This window comes from Schistocerca serialis, chromosome 5, assembly GCF_023864345.2.
Source record: "Schistocerca serialis cubense isolate TAMUIC-IGC-003099 chromosome 5, iqSchSeri2.2, whole genome shotgun sequence".
Lineage (NCBI taxonomy): Eukaryota > Metazoa > Arthropoda > Insecta > Orthoptera > Acrididae > Schistocerca > Schistocerca serialis.
This window is the reverse complement of record NC_064642.1, coordinates 60,782,902-60,798,726: the sequence shown is the minus strand read 5'-3', so window position 1 is coordinate 60,798,726 and position 15,825 is coordinate 60,782,902. Positions and strand designations below refer to the sequence as shown.

Here is a 15,825-nt window from a genome sequence, read left to right as displayed (position 1 = left end):
TTTGGTTGTGTTGACACTTGGTCTGTGTGTGGTGTCTTCCTCGTTTCTCCTCTATGAACCGAGGTATTAAATTTGCTGGTACATTTTTCCTTCCTTGCATTTGTGCCTTGAGAATGGCAGGGTGTGCTCCTGTCGAAATATCGGTGGTGTTCGACGACGTCACCTGGCAGCAAACTCGTAAGTTATTTGAACATTCGATTCGCCGGGAAAAGTTAAGGTCTCACAGAGCTTATTGTCTGTCACTTCCAACCATTCAACCTCCTATTAACACTCGGCTCTGTATCTCAGCAGTGAGGGGATAACATGCAGTGGAGTGCCACACTGAACTAACTGAGGACTGCAACACGTCTCGTTGGCTGCTACATCCACCCTTTCTTTCCCCGAAATATTCATGTGTTCTAGAAATGCACCTCCTTCCCCAGTCTTTGTCCAATATGCAATACAACATGTTGCATGACACAACACTTATCAGTGGGACATTAGTGATCCCACTGGAATGATACACAGTGCGACACACTCTACGACAATTAGCAAGATAGCATGAATCATGTTTCTGTTTCTGTTGCAGTCATTAGCTCTTCTGAAGAGGAAGTTATTGTGGCTTATCATTAGTTAATGTTCACAAAACTGAAGAAAAGGGAACACAGGATGCAACTACACAATACTATAAATATCCAACATAATTCAACTGTGGTTTCCTGTAAGCTCGCCCAACACAAATAAAAATTACACGAATTCTATAGAATACTCAGGGCAGTTTGCACTTTTTGAAGCAACTAGAATTCACTGCTCTGACAAAGCAAGATACAATTTTTTTGACTTGCTACTTCTCCTCCTGAGAGGCTGCTGATTAAAATAAAGTAAGTCAGTGCAAGTGTTTGAGAGACATTAAAAATGCTAATATGAAAACTTTGTTTTCAGTAAGATAACCTATATGGTACTTTATTCAATGTGGTACATATTATAATGGTTACAAGTTAATAACGCTAGGACAGTTTTTCTGCAACTGTAGAATATTGCAAAGTAGTATATGACTCAACTTGAGGAGTATTCAAAATAAACGTTGCTGGATTTGAATTGAGGCCAATCGCCATCAAGTGTAGCAGTGGGTGGTGAACTATCTTTAGGAGTAGACAATGTGTTTGAAAAAATGGAATAAACCCATGATAAGAAAAATCCCAATGACTTCTCACTTTCACCCAGTTGCTTATTCAGAAGTAATAGGTATTTAGCTTTCAGATCTCATTTATGCTAGTTGTGAGCTTTCAAGACATCAGGGAGCGTAGACTGAAAAATCATATGGTCAGCATCATCAACTATTAGGTCCTGGTGTCTTTTGATTAAGTTTCTCATTTCTCATTTAGGCTTGTATTGGCAGCATACAGAAAAGAAAAACATGAGGCAGCTCCACACACTGCACAGCAGGCCAAATCAGCTGGCAACAGCCTCATATATGGAGGATAGCTGCCAACCTCATTGCAGACAATCTTCAAAAGAGCTCACGCATTTTCTTGAGAATGGAAAGAAGTATAGCTTTCCTTCCACCATTTGAAAACAGTCTCAATACGTCGATTGTATTTCGTGCCCAGCAATGCATGACCTATAATACACCAAATATAAACTGCTTGGTGATTACATTCTACACTACAAACTTTTCAAAATATGCCTGATGCCTGGTGGGTCATTTCTTTGCAAAGTAGCACAAACATTTTTAAAGGCTCATCTGATGACTCAAATTTGTATCCTATTACACAGTTGCATGGAGCAACCTGCATTCCTTGTTGTGTCGGGCAATATGATAGAGATACATGTTGGTGTCATATTGGTGTTGTCCCAGTGTGTGCACCAGTTATGCCGCTTCAACTACTATGCTATGCGCTCCAACAATGGAAGTTCCATCATGTATTGAATTATGAGTTGCATCATGTATTGCATACTGTATCACCTCAGTGAGAACCACACCTAAAAAAATAATTCTTAAAACAAACACATTTTCCACACTGCGATAAGCCCTGCTATGTCTATAATAGTACATTCGTTTTAGTGAATCTTCTTTCAGATCCACAGAGAAACGTTCCACTATATTCTGGGATAATAGAAAACCTTCATCAACCAATAGAACATACAGAATTCACTGTTCTTTGCATGAAAGTTATTTTGAATGAGGTAATCACAGATCTTTGTTGAAAAATTTTCTGTTGAACACAGTATTTTTAAAAGTTCACAACTGAAATATTCCCCTGGAATCCCACACTGTAATAGGTAAACGAATAACTATCACCTCCTATGGCCATTAAAGTAATGCTTTTATATCAATATGAATTAAAATAAGAGGTTCCACTGTGCTACCTGCGGCATGAAAAGTTATGAAAAGTTGTGAAAAGTCATTTTGTAATTAACCCCCCCCCCCCCCCCCCAAAGTGAATGTGTACCTATATAAAATTTGGAAACAATATTTTTATGAAATAAAATACAAATTATTTAATGTAATCTACCACATTTTCACAAAATCGCTAAGCACTTCCCTTCTGCGCTTTGCAATTCCAGCAATAATCAATGAAATGCTTTGTTTTGAGATGAGAAATGAATAGCTCAACCTGGCATATGAATTGCCAGTTTCCCAGCAACAATGTGTCAACAGTATCTCACCTAGAGATAGGTTTTCAGTTTTCCAATCAAAGAATCAAAATATTACTATGATATTGTTGTGAAATTTGCAAACAAAACACTGCTGGTACTTAGTATACCTCGTGGCGAAGTACCTCGGTTATTTAGATACTTTATCAAAGTTATCCTTGTGTTTTCTTTTTCTGTTGCCTTCTGATCGCAATAAATGTAGCACATCCCACCAGCAAAGAAGGGGGATCCATGGCAGATGGCTTGAGCAATTAGGCAACACATGGATATGAGAACATGCATGCATATGTGGGTTCCTTCCACTATTTTTTGGGTATGCACTTACCATTCTCCAAAAATTTATTTTGGTGTTTGCGTACATTTTCTGACATTAGACACCATATCTTTCACTACTTTCTGAAGATGGAAATATTTGTAACAGGTGGTTACAATTAATTACAATTACTCACAGAGGTCCTGTGTGGGCTGTAACTATCAAATGACAGCAAAGCTTCGTAGGTATTCTAATGCATAAATGTAAAACTAATTTACACTGCGAAAAAATTAGCTCCAATCCTGGCCACCATTTGCAAATTTGGCATTGGGAATGCAAGAAATATATATAGAAATGTTTCCATGTGTAAAGGATTAGGAACGGGACGTGGTCAGGAAAGGTCAAACAAGTGAAAAAGGCTTATGTTTATTTTATTATTAGCTGCTGCTTACACAATTTGTTAAATATGAGCACCAGAGACATTGACAAGATGCTGCATCTGTAAAACAACACGATCAACAGTTCCTCGTAGCAGTTCCAGTGGAATCTGAGCAACATGTTCCTGTATACGGATCTTCACATGAGGCAGAATGTGTCCCTGGTAAACACATTCATTCAGATATTCTCAAAGCCAAAAGTCACACAGATTCAGATCAGGTGACCTTTAAGGCTGTGCTTCTGGAACACCTCTGGAGGTAACATGTTTGTGGGAGGTTTCATTAAGCATATCTTTCTCTGGGTAAGCAAAATGAGGTGTTGTCCCATCTTGCATAAAGACAGTGTTTTCCATACAGTTCAGATCTTCCAAAGCAGGAATCACAACATGCTGTACAAGGACATCTTGATAACGTGCAGACATCACAGTGCACCCGACAGGATCTCTGAGTGTATTTTCTTCAACAGAGAAGAACAGACTGAGAATAAAGGTGCTTGTGAATTGGCACTACATTGCCACATATGGCAAGTGCAAAGGCTCTTCAAGCATAGCACACAGTTTAACGGTACCTTAAATTCAGCAGGTCTGTGTATTCACCGCAACATGTAGCGTAAAATGTACCTTGTCACTCCACAGAATATTGTCTGGCTACGTCACCAACTTTGATCTGTGCCAGCACCTGAAGAGCAAATTCAGAATGGTGCTGTGGATCATGAGGTTTCAGTTGCTGCATCGTTGGGAGTTCTTGTATGTGTACCAGTGTAAAATAGACCATCTTTCATGTGACGTCACCTGTGCTGGGCTGCTGTTCAAATTGCTCGCCAATATTTTATGAAGTTTTAGACTTCGAACACTTAATTTTAAAGTTTATTTATGTTAATATTTGCAGTAAAAGCAACTTATTAGTGGATTTTCATTCATCTCAGTCTTTCTTTTAGTGTTACTGATTCGAGTGGTCTGTTATTTGTGTGCTTATGTCAATCATCGAAGTCTCGGGCCACAGCAGTGTATTTACATTTCGCAGCATGTGGGTGCAGCTGTAGCTAAGTACTGCCAAACTTGTATTAGCACTGTATTCGAATATCACATTTAATAGTTTTTAATAATTCATCCAAATATTAGCAGTCTGTTTACATTTTGCGGCATGCAGTTGCAGTTGTAAGGGTTCTTAAGTTCTGACAAAGTTGTTTGTGTGCTGTTATTCAGTTATTAAATTTAGTAGTTTTCAACAGTGTCTCGTGTTGTTTCTGGCGAACTAACGGTTTAATAAACTTTCGGCAACTTTCGCCCACTGTGGTTCTTACAGTTGTTTGTGTGCTGAAGTTGTTTATTAAATTTCATACGGTAGTTTTCAACTGAGTTTCTTATTGTTTGTAGTAATAAAAACAATCAATTATTGATAAAATTATTTAATTGGATAGAAAAAGATCTATTCACCACATGGCAGCAGAACACACGCATGAAAGACTGTTGTGATTGGCAAGCTCTCAGGCAGAAAGGTTGAAGGGGAAGGAAGAAGGTGAAGAAAAGGGACTGGAGAGGTCTAGGAAAAGGGGTAGATTCTGGGAAAGTCACCCAGAACCGCAGGTCATGGGAGACTTACAGTACAGGATGAGAAGGAAAGACTGATTATTGTGGACTGCCTCGGATGAGATTTGAAAACCTGAGAGCTCACGTTGTAATTGATTTTAGGTAATACAGACATTTAGTTTTTTCCGAACTGTTAAAATTTTCCCCACGAGTGAGCAGTGTGGGCTTTGTCACAGGTTTGTGAGTAGTGAGTTACGGTGTGAGATTTGTTCAAAGTATTTTCATTGGGGGGATTGCAGTGGGGAAGCCAGTGGGCATTCTAGTGAGATCCTCTCCTGGAAATGCAGAATCTATAGCACAAGGAGCAGGAGCATAAGATCTGTGCCCTTCGGGTGCAGTTACAAGACACAAAGGAGGAATTAGATAGGTTGAAGAGGGTGAAGGACACCGGGGAGAATGGGAATTGACAGTTGGTAAGAAGGCAACTAGGAGGAAAATATATTCAGACAGTTGTACTTTGCGTATAACCAATAGGTTTGACCAACTGTCAGGGCTGAGTGGAGAGGAGTCTCTTGTAGGTGTAGGAAACATGCAGCAGTCTTCAGCAGTTAGGGAGCCTAAGTCAGTTGCAAACTGTAACAGAAAGAAGGTTCTCCTGCTACGTAGTTCACATGGCAGAGGTGTAGGACAGCAGTTGCAGAAAGTGTTGGGGACTGAGTACCAGATCACCAGCATTTTGAAGCGTAGTGCAGGGTTGGCTCAGGTGACTGCTAACATTGGGAGTTATGCAGGAATTTTACAAAAGAGGATCAGGTAGAGATTGTAGATGGAGCAAGAAAGAGTCTTGATAGGGAAGGGGAATATGATGTAGGTGGTGACCTGGTAAAGAGAGCTACTCAATCTGGTGGCACTAATGTGCACTTGGTGCAAATGTTTCAGCATCATGATCGGCCTCATCTTAATGCTGCTGTTAAGGCGTGTTAACATGGGGCTGGAGAGGGCACTGATGGCGGAGGACATGGCTCACACTGCAGTGGTGCCAGTTGAGTCTATCAATAGATCATGTTTCACTAGGGCTTGGTCTGCACCTCAATAGGCAGGGGAAGGGGAGGCTGGCAAAACTTATAGGTGCCAGAGTAATGGGTGGTGGTGGTGGTGGTGGTGGTGGTGGTGGTGGTGGTAGGATTACTCACAGAATAATTCCTGTAGTAGTTGGTGTTAGAGCTGCACCTTTCTTTAGATTGAAGTCAGCTAATATGTATCCTTGCTTAAAGAAAGTCCCTCTAAAAAGGAATCACCTTCAGATGATGTCAGGTATCAAAAGTAGAGAAGGAATTAGCATATTTCATCAAAATATAAGAGGTACTAGAGATAAAGTTAGTGAACTGCTTACAGATGTTGGCTCCGACATTACTGGTATACTGGAGCAACATTTAAATAATTTGACAATTCAGAGGCTTCCTTTAGTAAGATACAGATTAGCTGGCTGTTTTTACAAGGAGTTCTTTGTGGAATGGGGAATGGCCATGAACGTATTCCATTTGAATCCGTAGACACATCACGGCACTGCACTGAACAAGTATTTAAATGTTGTGCAGGGGCAGTTGAATTCAATGAAACTAAACTGCTAATTGTTGTTGTTTATAGGTCCCGTAACTCTGACTTCACAGCATTTCTGCTCAAGCTAGAGAGGGTTCTTGGTCCACTTTATAGGAAGTACCAAAAATTAGTTATATGTGGTGACTTCACTATTAATTTTGTATGTGATTGTGCAAGAAAAAGGGTGTTGGAATATTGCCTAAACTCATATGAAATGATGCATACTGTGTTTTTTCCAACAAGGGTGCAAGGGAACAGTAGCACAGCCACAGACAATATTTTTATTCATTCTTCATTACTAGATGGGCATTCTGTTAGTAAAAGGGTAAACGGCCTTGCAGATCATGGTGCACAAATTTTAACACTAAAAGGTTTTTGTACTAAAACAAATGTTATATATAATTACTTACTATGTACAAAAGTTAACCCAATGGCAATAGAGAGTTTTTTAAATCTCATTAAGGAACAAGAGTGGCAGGACGTTTATAGTCCCGATAATATAGATGATAACTGTAATGCTTTCTGTAACACATTCCACATGCTTTTTGAAAGTGCTCATTAGAATGTACTGGACAGGGTACTAGCAGTAAAAGGCAGCCTGGGTGGATGACTAGTGGGATATAGCTTATACACGGGATAAAATTAAAACCATATGGCCAGTTGAGAAGGAAGTACCTGATCAGTAGCAGAATGTCAACGATATAAAGTTAGTTCATAGTAATAATATTTCTGTTACAGATAAGTCAGATATACGTACAGCATTTAACAATCATTTTGTGAGCACTGCTGGTGAACTAAATAAAAGCTTGGTTTCTACAGGGAGTCATGTGACTCCCTTGGAAAATGCCTTTCTGAGACTGATGTCTGAAATACTCCTCTCTGATACTGACAAAGGTGAGATTGAGGCAATAATTAAATCAATGAAGACTAAGGACTCTCGTGAATATGATGGGGTGCCTAGCAGAATATTAAAGTACTGTGCTCCACATGTTAGGCCTGTCCTTAGTCAAATTTGTAATTTTTCCTTTAAGAATGGTCAGTGTCCTGAACAAATGAAGTACTGAGTAAAACCTTTATACCTATGTTTTGTCACCTGTTAACCTTCTTTAGCAGTTCTGGATTGTTGTTGTTTTTGGTTGAAATTCAACAATTTCGGAACAAACTTTCCTGTTACAAGTTTCATACCCAAAATATTACTCCCTTTAACAGAAAGATTCAGGACAGTTTTTTCATTACCTGGTATGTATGCATCCTTGAAATAATGTTGGCCATGTTTCCGTGCAAACTCACTAGGTGGCTGGGCAGTGGTTAGCAACACACTGCTTTGGTTCCTGGTGCATTAGTTGTGGTGACACAAGGGATGCTGAGCAACTAGTGAACATTACGTTCTGTGTTAAGCTCGGAGAAATCCTTTGTGAAACACGGACAATAATTAAGCAAGCATATGCAGGCAAGGCACTTTCAGGAAGTCATGTTTTCAAATGGCACAAAAGGTTTCGTGAAGGCAAGAAATTCAGTGCAATAAGATCCCAGAGCTGGTCACCCGTCTACAGCACATACCGATACAAATGAGGAGCGTGTAAGGGAGTTACTGCAAGAAAACCGTCATATAACTGTGCATGTGATATCGGAAGAACTTAATTTGAATTGTGATGTGTGTCACGAGATTTTACGCGAAGATTAAGGGAAATGGAAACTTAATTCAAAATTTGTCCCTCACACACTAACAGATGAATTGGAAGAGGAAATATGAAGAATTTCTACTGAACTATTGCACAGAGCCAGACGTGATCCCACATTTCTGTCAAAGATTATTGCTGGGGACAAAAGTTGTCACTACCAGTATGACTCTCACACAATGCATCAAAGTGCTGAATGGCACAGTCCTGGATCATCAGCCTTGGAAAGTCAAACAATAACCTTTGAGAACAAAGACAATGTTGATTTCATTCTTTGATTGTAAAGATTTAGTTCACCAAGAGTATTTCCTTCAGTTCAAACAGTGAACCAAACTCTTTCCATCAAAGTCTTGGAACGTTTGCGACAAGAAATTCGATGGCACCTCCCTGATTTGAGCATTCTCAGGACTGGTTCTTACTGCCTTATCTGTTACCAAGAATCTGGCCAGACATTCTATTGCCATTCCATATCCACCATACTATTCACTCAACCTCTCACCTTGTGAGTTCTTTTCCTTGTTTCCATGAGTGAAAATGTGACTGATAGGAAGGCTTCGTCAGGGTATTGCAGACATCCAATGGGCTGTGACAAATGAGCTTACAAACATCACAGCTGAAAATTTCCCTGCTTGCTTCCAAGACCTCTAGAGACATTGGCAGTTGTGTATAGACAGCCAAAGGGACTACTTCGATACGAGCTACGATAATTACTTGCCAAGTGCAATTTTCTGTTTCTAATGAAAAGGTGTCCTGGAACTTTTCTGACAAAGGGAGGAAAAAAAAAATTGCTTGGAATGAGCCAAAGGAATTGCCGACATCATTAGCAGCCCCTCTGACATTGATCCACCATTTTCTTTTCTTATTCCACATTGTCATCAGTAATTGATCACATTGTTGTCAGTAATTGATGTGCTAGGGCAGCCGGGACAATCCTCATCTTCAACGTCTTCTCGACACTCTTTGAAATGTTTATACCACTCGTAAATTCTTGTCTTACTCATAGCAGATTCACCAAAAGCCACAGTCAAAATGTCGAATGCGGTGCTACGCTTTATTCCATTCTCTTTTTTGAAAGTAAAAATTTGCCAAATGCTCTAAACCATGTATAGCCTTTTTGACTGTCAACAATGAACTAAATATTAAAAACAGCTGAAAATGCAAACATACATCGTCAGGACCATATGTACCAAAAAGATAAAAAACATATTTGAAAATCAGATGTATAAAGTTCACGAAAAAAAAAAAATATCCTGTTACTTTTTGATCACATCTTGTATTTCTATTATTTTGTCGTACGTGAAATCTTCATTAAAAATTATTAAAAACTTCATTTTTTCCATCCATTATTTACTGCACAATCTTAACACAGTTCTATAAACGTTTTTGGTCTTGCCTTCTTTTGCAAAGACAAAGATTTTGTCGGTTGGATACAAATGGGCAAGCTACAAAAAGTTGTCCATGAGAAAAACACAGATCTTCTAAAGGCAAAGCGGGAACTTCAAATGTTTTATTTATGGTCATTCCAAAAGCAATTTTTTGTGGTGACTTGCAATATTTTCTTTTAAAAAAAAAGGAAAAGCCATTAGTACAAATGGCATCTGGAGACTCCAAACACTTTCTTCTTTCTCCTTTAGCTGTGCCGCTAATTACAATTGCCCTAACAGTGTTTTGGCCTAAATTGTAATTTGTAAGCATGTACTGTTATATAATTTAGATGCCTCAAGATTCTGCATTATGAAGACCAGAAAAGCAACATTTAATTTGTATTTCAGTGGAGTGAAAATGTTATAAAGTGCAACGACATCAGCTGGTCTCAGTGTGTGCCTGTTTGGCTAAGCACAGCTCACACTGTGCCCCCTGCCAAACTGCCGAAACATACGACAACAAAGTACCCACACAGCCTCTCAATCGCGGGGTGCTTGCTGAGGGTCATGGACAGGAATTAGCATCCGTGCACTGTGCTACTGAAGTAGATATACATTATACAATAAATGTAATAATTTTTTAGATGGTTTATGTTACTTTCTAAAGAAACCTATGTTTTTTGTCACAGTTGACACTATCTCCATACCAAAATTTATCAAAAACATTTCAGCAGGTTAGTCGTGAAAATGTAATAGACAAGACTTACCTTAATAGTTAAAATATTAGTATGAATATGAAGCAACTTTCAACTTGCACACATTTCATCAGAAGACACCTGATTCAGTTAGTAGCCAAAGACAGGTTTTTAAACTGAATGTTGGGTGTTAACATAGAGCTTTCACAGTAGAATTACAGGAAGACAGAATGTCTGACCAGTACTTATGCCCAGGCAGTAAAATTCCCACTATTACCAAGAAAATCACTTGTTGTTGTTGTTGTTGTGGTCTTCAGTCCTGAGACTGGTTTCATGCAGCTCTCCATGCTACTCTATCATGTGCAAGCTTCTTCATCTCCCAGTACCTACTGCAACCTACATCCTTCTGAATCTGCTTAGTGTATTCATCTCTTGGTCTCCCTCTATGATTTTTACCCTCCACGCTGCCCTCCAATGCTAAATTTGTGATCCCTTGATGCCTCAAAACATGTCCTACCAACCGATCCCTTCTTCTAGTCAAGTCGTGTCACAAACTTCTCTTCTCCCCAATCCTATTCAGTACCTCCTCATTAGTTACGTGATCTACCCACCTTATCTTCAGCATTCTTCTGTAGCACCACATTTCGAAAGCTTCTATTCTCTTCTTGTCCAAACTAGTTATCATCCATGTTTCACTTCCATACATGGCTACACCCCATACAAATACTTTCAGAAATGACTTCCTGACACTTAAATCTATACTCGATGTTAACAAATTTCTCTTCTTCAGAAACGATTTCCTTGCCATTGCCAGTCTACATTTTATATCCTCTCTACTTCGACCATCATCAGTTATTTTACTCCCTAAATAGCAAAACTCCTTTACTACTTTAAGTGTCTCATTTCCTAATCTAATTCCCTCAGCATCACCAGATTTAATTTGACTACATTCCATTATCCTCGTTTTGCTTTTGTTGATGTTCATCTTATATCCTCCTTTCAAGACACTGTCCACTCCGTTCAACTGCTCTTCCAAGCCCTTTGCTGTCTCTGATAGAATTACAATGTCATCGGCAAACCTCAAAGCTTTTACTTCTTCTCCATGAATTTTAATACCTAATCCGAATTTTTCTTTTGTTTCCTTTACTGCTTGCTCAATATACAGATTGAATAACTTCGGGGAGAGGCTACAACCCCGTCTCACTCCTTTCCCAACCCCTGCTTCTCTTTCATGTCCCTCTACTCTTATAACTGCCATCTGGTTTCTGTACAAATTGTAAATAGCCTTCCGCTCCCTGTATTTTACCCCTGCCACCTTCAGAATTTGAAAGAGAGTATTCCAGTTAACATTGTCAAAAGCTTTCTCTAAGTCTACAAATGCTAGAAACGTAGGTTTGCCTTTTCTTAATCTTTCTTCTAAGATAAGTTGTAAGGTTAGTATTGCCTCACGTGTTCCGACATTTCTACGGAATCCAAACTGATCTTCCCCGAGGTCCGCTTCTACCAGTTTTTCCATTCGTCTGTAAAGAATTTGCGTTAGTATTTTGCAACTGTGACGTATTAAACTGATAGTTCGGTAATTTTCACATCTGTCACCACCTGCTTTCTTTGGGATTGGAATTATTATATTCTTCTTGAAGTCTGAGGGTATTTCGCCTGTCTCATACATCTTGCTCACCAGATGGTGGAGTTTTGTCATGACTGGCTCTCCCAAGGCCATCAGTAGTTCTAATGGAATGTTGTCTACTCCCGGGGCCTTGTTTCGACTCAGGTCTTTCAGTGCTCTGTCAAACTCTTCACGCAGTATCTTATCTCCCATTTCGTCTTCATCCACATCCTCTTCCATTTCCATAATATCGTCCTCAAGTACATCGCCCTTGTATAAACCCTCTATATACTCCTTCCACCTTTCTGCCTTCCCTTCTTTGCTTAGAACTGGGTTGCCATCTGAGCTCTTGATATTCATACAAGTGGTTCTCTTCTCTCCAAAGGTCTCTTTAATTTTCCTGTAGGCAGTATCTATCTTACCCCTAGTGATATACGCCTCTACATCCTTACATTTGTCCTCAAGCCATCCCTGCTTAGCCATTTTGCACTTCCTGTCGATCTCATTTTTGAGACGTTTGTATTCCTTTTTGCCTGCTTCATTTACTGCATTTTTATATTTTCTCCTTTCATCAATTAAATTCAATATTTCTTCTGTTACCCAAGGATTTCTATTAGCCCTCGTCTTTTTACCTACTTGATCATCTGCTGCCTTCACTACTTCATCCCTCAGAGCTACCCATTCTTCTTCTACTGTATTTCCTTCCCCCATTCCTGTCAATTGTTCCCTTATGCTCTCCCTGAAACTCTCTACAACTTCTGGTTCTTTCAGTTTATCCAGGTCCCATCTCCTTAAATTCTCACCTTTTTGCAGTTTCTTCAGTTTCAATCTGCAGTTCATAACCAATAGATTGTGGTCAGAATCCACATCTGCCCCTGGAAATGTCTTACAATTTAAAACCTGGTTCCTAAATCTCTGTCTTACCATTATATAATCTATCTGATACCTTTTAGTATCTCCAGGATTCTTCCAGGTATACAACCTTGTTTTTTGATTCTTGAACCAAGTGTTAGCTATGATTAAGTTATGCTCTGTGCAAAATTCTACAAGGCGGCTTCCTCTTTCATTTCTTCCCCCCAATCCATATTCACCTACTATGTTTCCTTCTTTCCCTTTTCCTACTGACGAATTCCAGTCACCCATGACTATTAAATTTTCGTCTCCCTTCACTACCCGAATAATTTCTCTTATCTCGTCATACATTTCATAAATTTCTTCATCATCTGCAGAGCTAGTTGGCATATAAACTTGTACTACTGTAGTAGGCATGGGCTTTGTGTCTATCTTGGCCACAATAATGCGTTCACTATGCTGTTTGTAGTAGCTAACCCGCACTCCTATTTTTTTATTCATTATTAAACCTACTCCTGCATTACCCCTATTTGATTTTGTATTTATAACCCTGTAATCACCTGACCAAAAGTCTTGTTCCTCCTGCCACCGAACTTCACTAATTCCCACTATACCTAACTTTAACCTATCCATTTCCCTTTTTAGATTTTCTAATCTACCTGCCCGATTAAGGGATCTGACATTCCACGCTCCAATCCGTAGAGCGCCAGTTTTCTTTCTCCTGATAACGACGTCCTCTTGAGTAGTCCCCGCCCGTAGATCCGAATGGGGGACTATTTTACCTCCGGAATATTTTACCCAAGAGGACGCCATCATCATTTAATCATACAGTAAAGCTGCATGTCCTCGGGAAAAATTACGGCTGCAGTTTCCCCTTGCTTTCAGCTGTTCGCAGTACCAGCACAGCAAGGCCGTTTTGGTTAATGTTACAAGGCCAGATCAGTCAATCATCCAGACTGTTGCCCCTGCAACTACTGAAAAGGCTGCTGCCCCTCTTCAGGAACCACATGTTTGTCTGGCCTCTCAACAGATACCCCTCCGTTGTGGTTGCACCTACGGTACGGCCATCTGTATCGCTGAGGCACGCAAGCCTCCCCACCAACTTGAAAGTGAAAAATACCATTCTTAGCTTCCAGGACACTTATATACCTTCCTCGAGGAAGGAAAAAAGGTCTAGTTTTGGAACACTGGAGAGGAATGGCAGGTCACTCAGGCCCATCTGTTAATCAGGCCATCATTCTGTTTCCTTGTAAGTTAACCGTATTCTCAACTAAATCTTCCAGTGCTGCATACTCAACTGAATGTGTTATTCTTAGGTACGACAAAATTCTTCTAAAAAGCAACAGAAACATCACTAGAAAGGATTAACTTAAAAAAACATTGGTGAAATTAAATTTTAGACAGGATTAAGCAAGTGTTCCACTGCTCACCTTCAATTTCATTATTATACAGATAATCTGCATGCTACAATGAATTTGAACTTAGCGTATCAATACATCATCAATCAACATTGAATGTTTTTGTTGCTGCAGATGTCAATAACTGCTTGTTCTTTGAAAAATAAATTTGGTCCTGTAATTGTTGAGGCAGCAGTATGAGATAAACACCAGCTGCTACATAAAACTGAGGAAGTAGTACTCATTTTTCTCAAAGTAGTGGCTTTCTTGGTGATTTTACTTTAATCTGTTTCAACCAAATAGTAACCAGCAGTGATAGTTAATTGTTATTGCAGCATACAAATTTAGTTTCTAATAGTTGCTTCTCACACTTAATTTGTACCTTAACTCTTCCAACATCCTTGAAAGTTCTACTTAATAATGTGATCTGCAGAACATTCTGAGTGAGTAAATTAAATGATTAATTAATTAATTAATACAATCCTTTCACAATATAACACAACTCTTATGTAAAATAAATCTAAAAAAAAAAACTAACCTTGTCTGGCAAAAATTTGCTTATCATGGCCATTACATTTTGGTTGTCTGATTGTTCTCCAAATAATGACATCAATTTGTCTTCATAGACTAAACATGCACAAAGTCTGCACATCTTATAACAACCTCGTCTCTCTAATGATTCATTCATCCTGGCTCGTACTTCAGGCGGGGAGTCACCATAATTTTCATTTGTTGATTGTTCATTTCCACCAATAAAAGACAAATCACTTTTTTCTCGAAGAAAGCTATCTGCAGAACTCTCCTCAGGCAGGTGTGCATGTCTACTCTCTTTATTACTTGAAGTAATGCCATCAACAGCTGTAACAAAACATAATGTATGTTTACCTACACAAATACATTTGTAATGTTTGTCCTGTATGTAGCTGTGCCTGTACAAACAACATCAGTTTATTTGTACTTGCCACAATGATAGAAATACTAATAAAATATTGTTTTCTCATTTTATAAGCAGCTTTTTTTGAAGATTAAAATAATAATTATAATTATAATATACTGGCATCATTATGCAGCTGACTTTATTTGTTTTCCAGATGAAACACTGCCACACAACGTGAAACACTGCCACACAACAACTCCACAACATAGACATAGTCCAGCAAAGATGGATTTCACCATAAAAAACAAAAAAATCTTAAATTTCTTCCGTCTCGCAATACACAGACACAACAACCAACATTAATTTCCCACATACCGGAAAACACACTACCACCAAAATCACACAAAACCTCATATCATCCTATATCAAATAAACAGGTTTCTGATACATGCTACCCAAGCTGAATAAAATTCCAGTCAATGAAGGCAACCAAAAAATGACCTCCAGGCAATGAAACAAATAGCTGTTAAAAGTGGATATGAATGAAATGTGATACACAAACTGAACATGCAACACATGAAAACAATAATTCAAACAGGGGGGGGGGGGGGGGGGCATGTGGGGGGGGGGGTCAAGTGCCCCCGCCCCCCCCCTCCCCGAGAAGCACACACACCTGTACAAGAAACACCCACAACAACAAATCAATTGCACACAATTGTCTGTAACAACGAAGTGGCTCACAGGGTTGGTAACATTAAAAAACAAGGGCTGCAAATAGCCCACAGAACAGATACCTAAATACAAAAGAAACAGAGAACAACCACCACTAACACAGAAAAACTTAATATGTCTGACACCGATCAGCTCATATGTCAAGACTGCAACTCAATTTGTATCAGA

General features: G+C 39.1%; 1 protein-coding gene across 1 annotated transcript in view; it reads right to left on the bottom strand.

Moving 5' to 3' along the window:
* The window catches only part of LOC126481380 (zinc finger protein 182-like), a 152,605-nt gene that overhangs the window by 68,645 nt on the left and 68,135 nt on the right, over nt 1-15,825 (bottom strand). Inside the window, exon 3 of the mRNA XM_050105093.1 lies at nt 14,587-14,906. Coding sequence (XP_049961050.1) covers nt 14,587-14,906 — 320 coding nt within the window. The remainder of the gene's footprint in view (nt 1-14,586; nt 14,907-15,825) is intronic.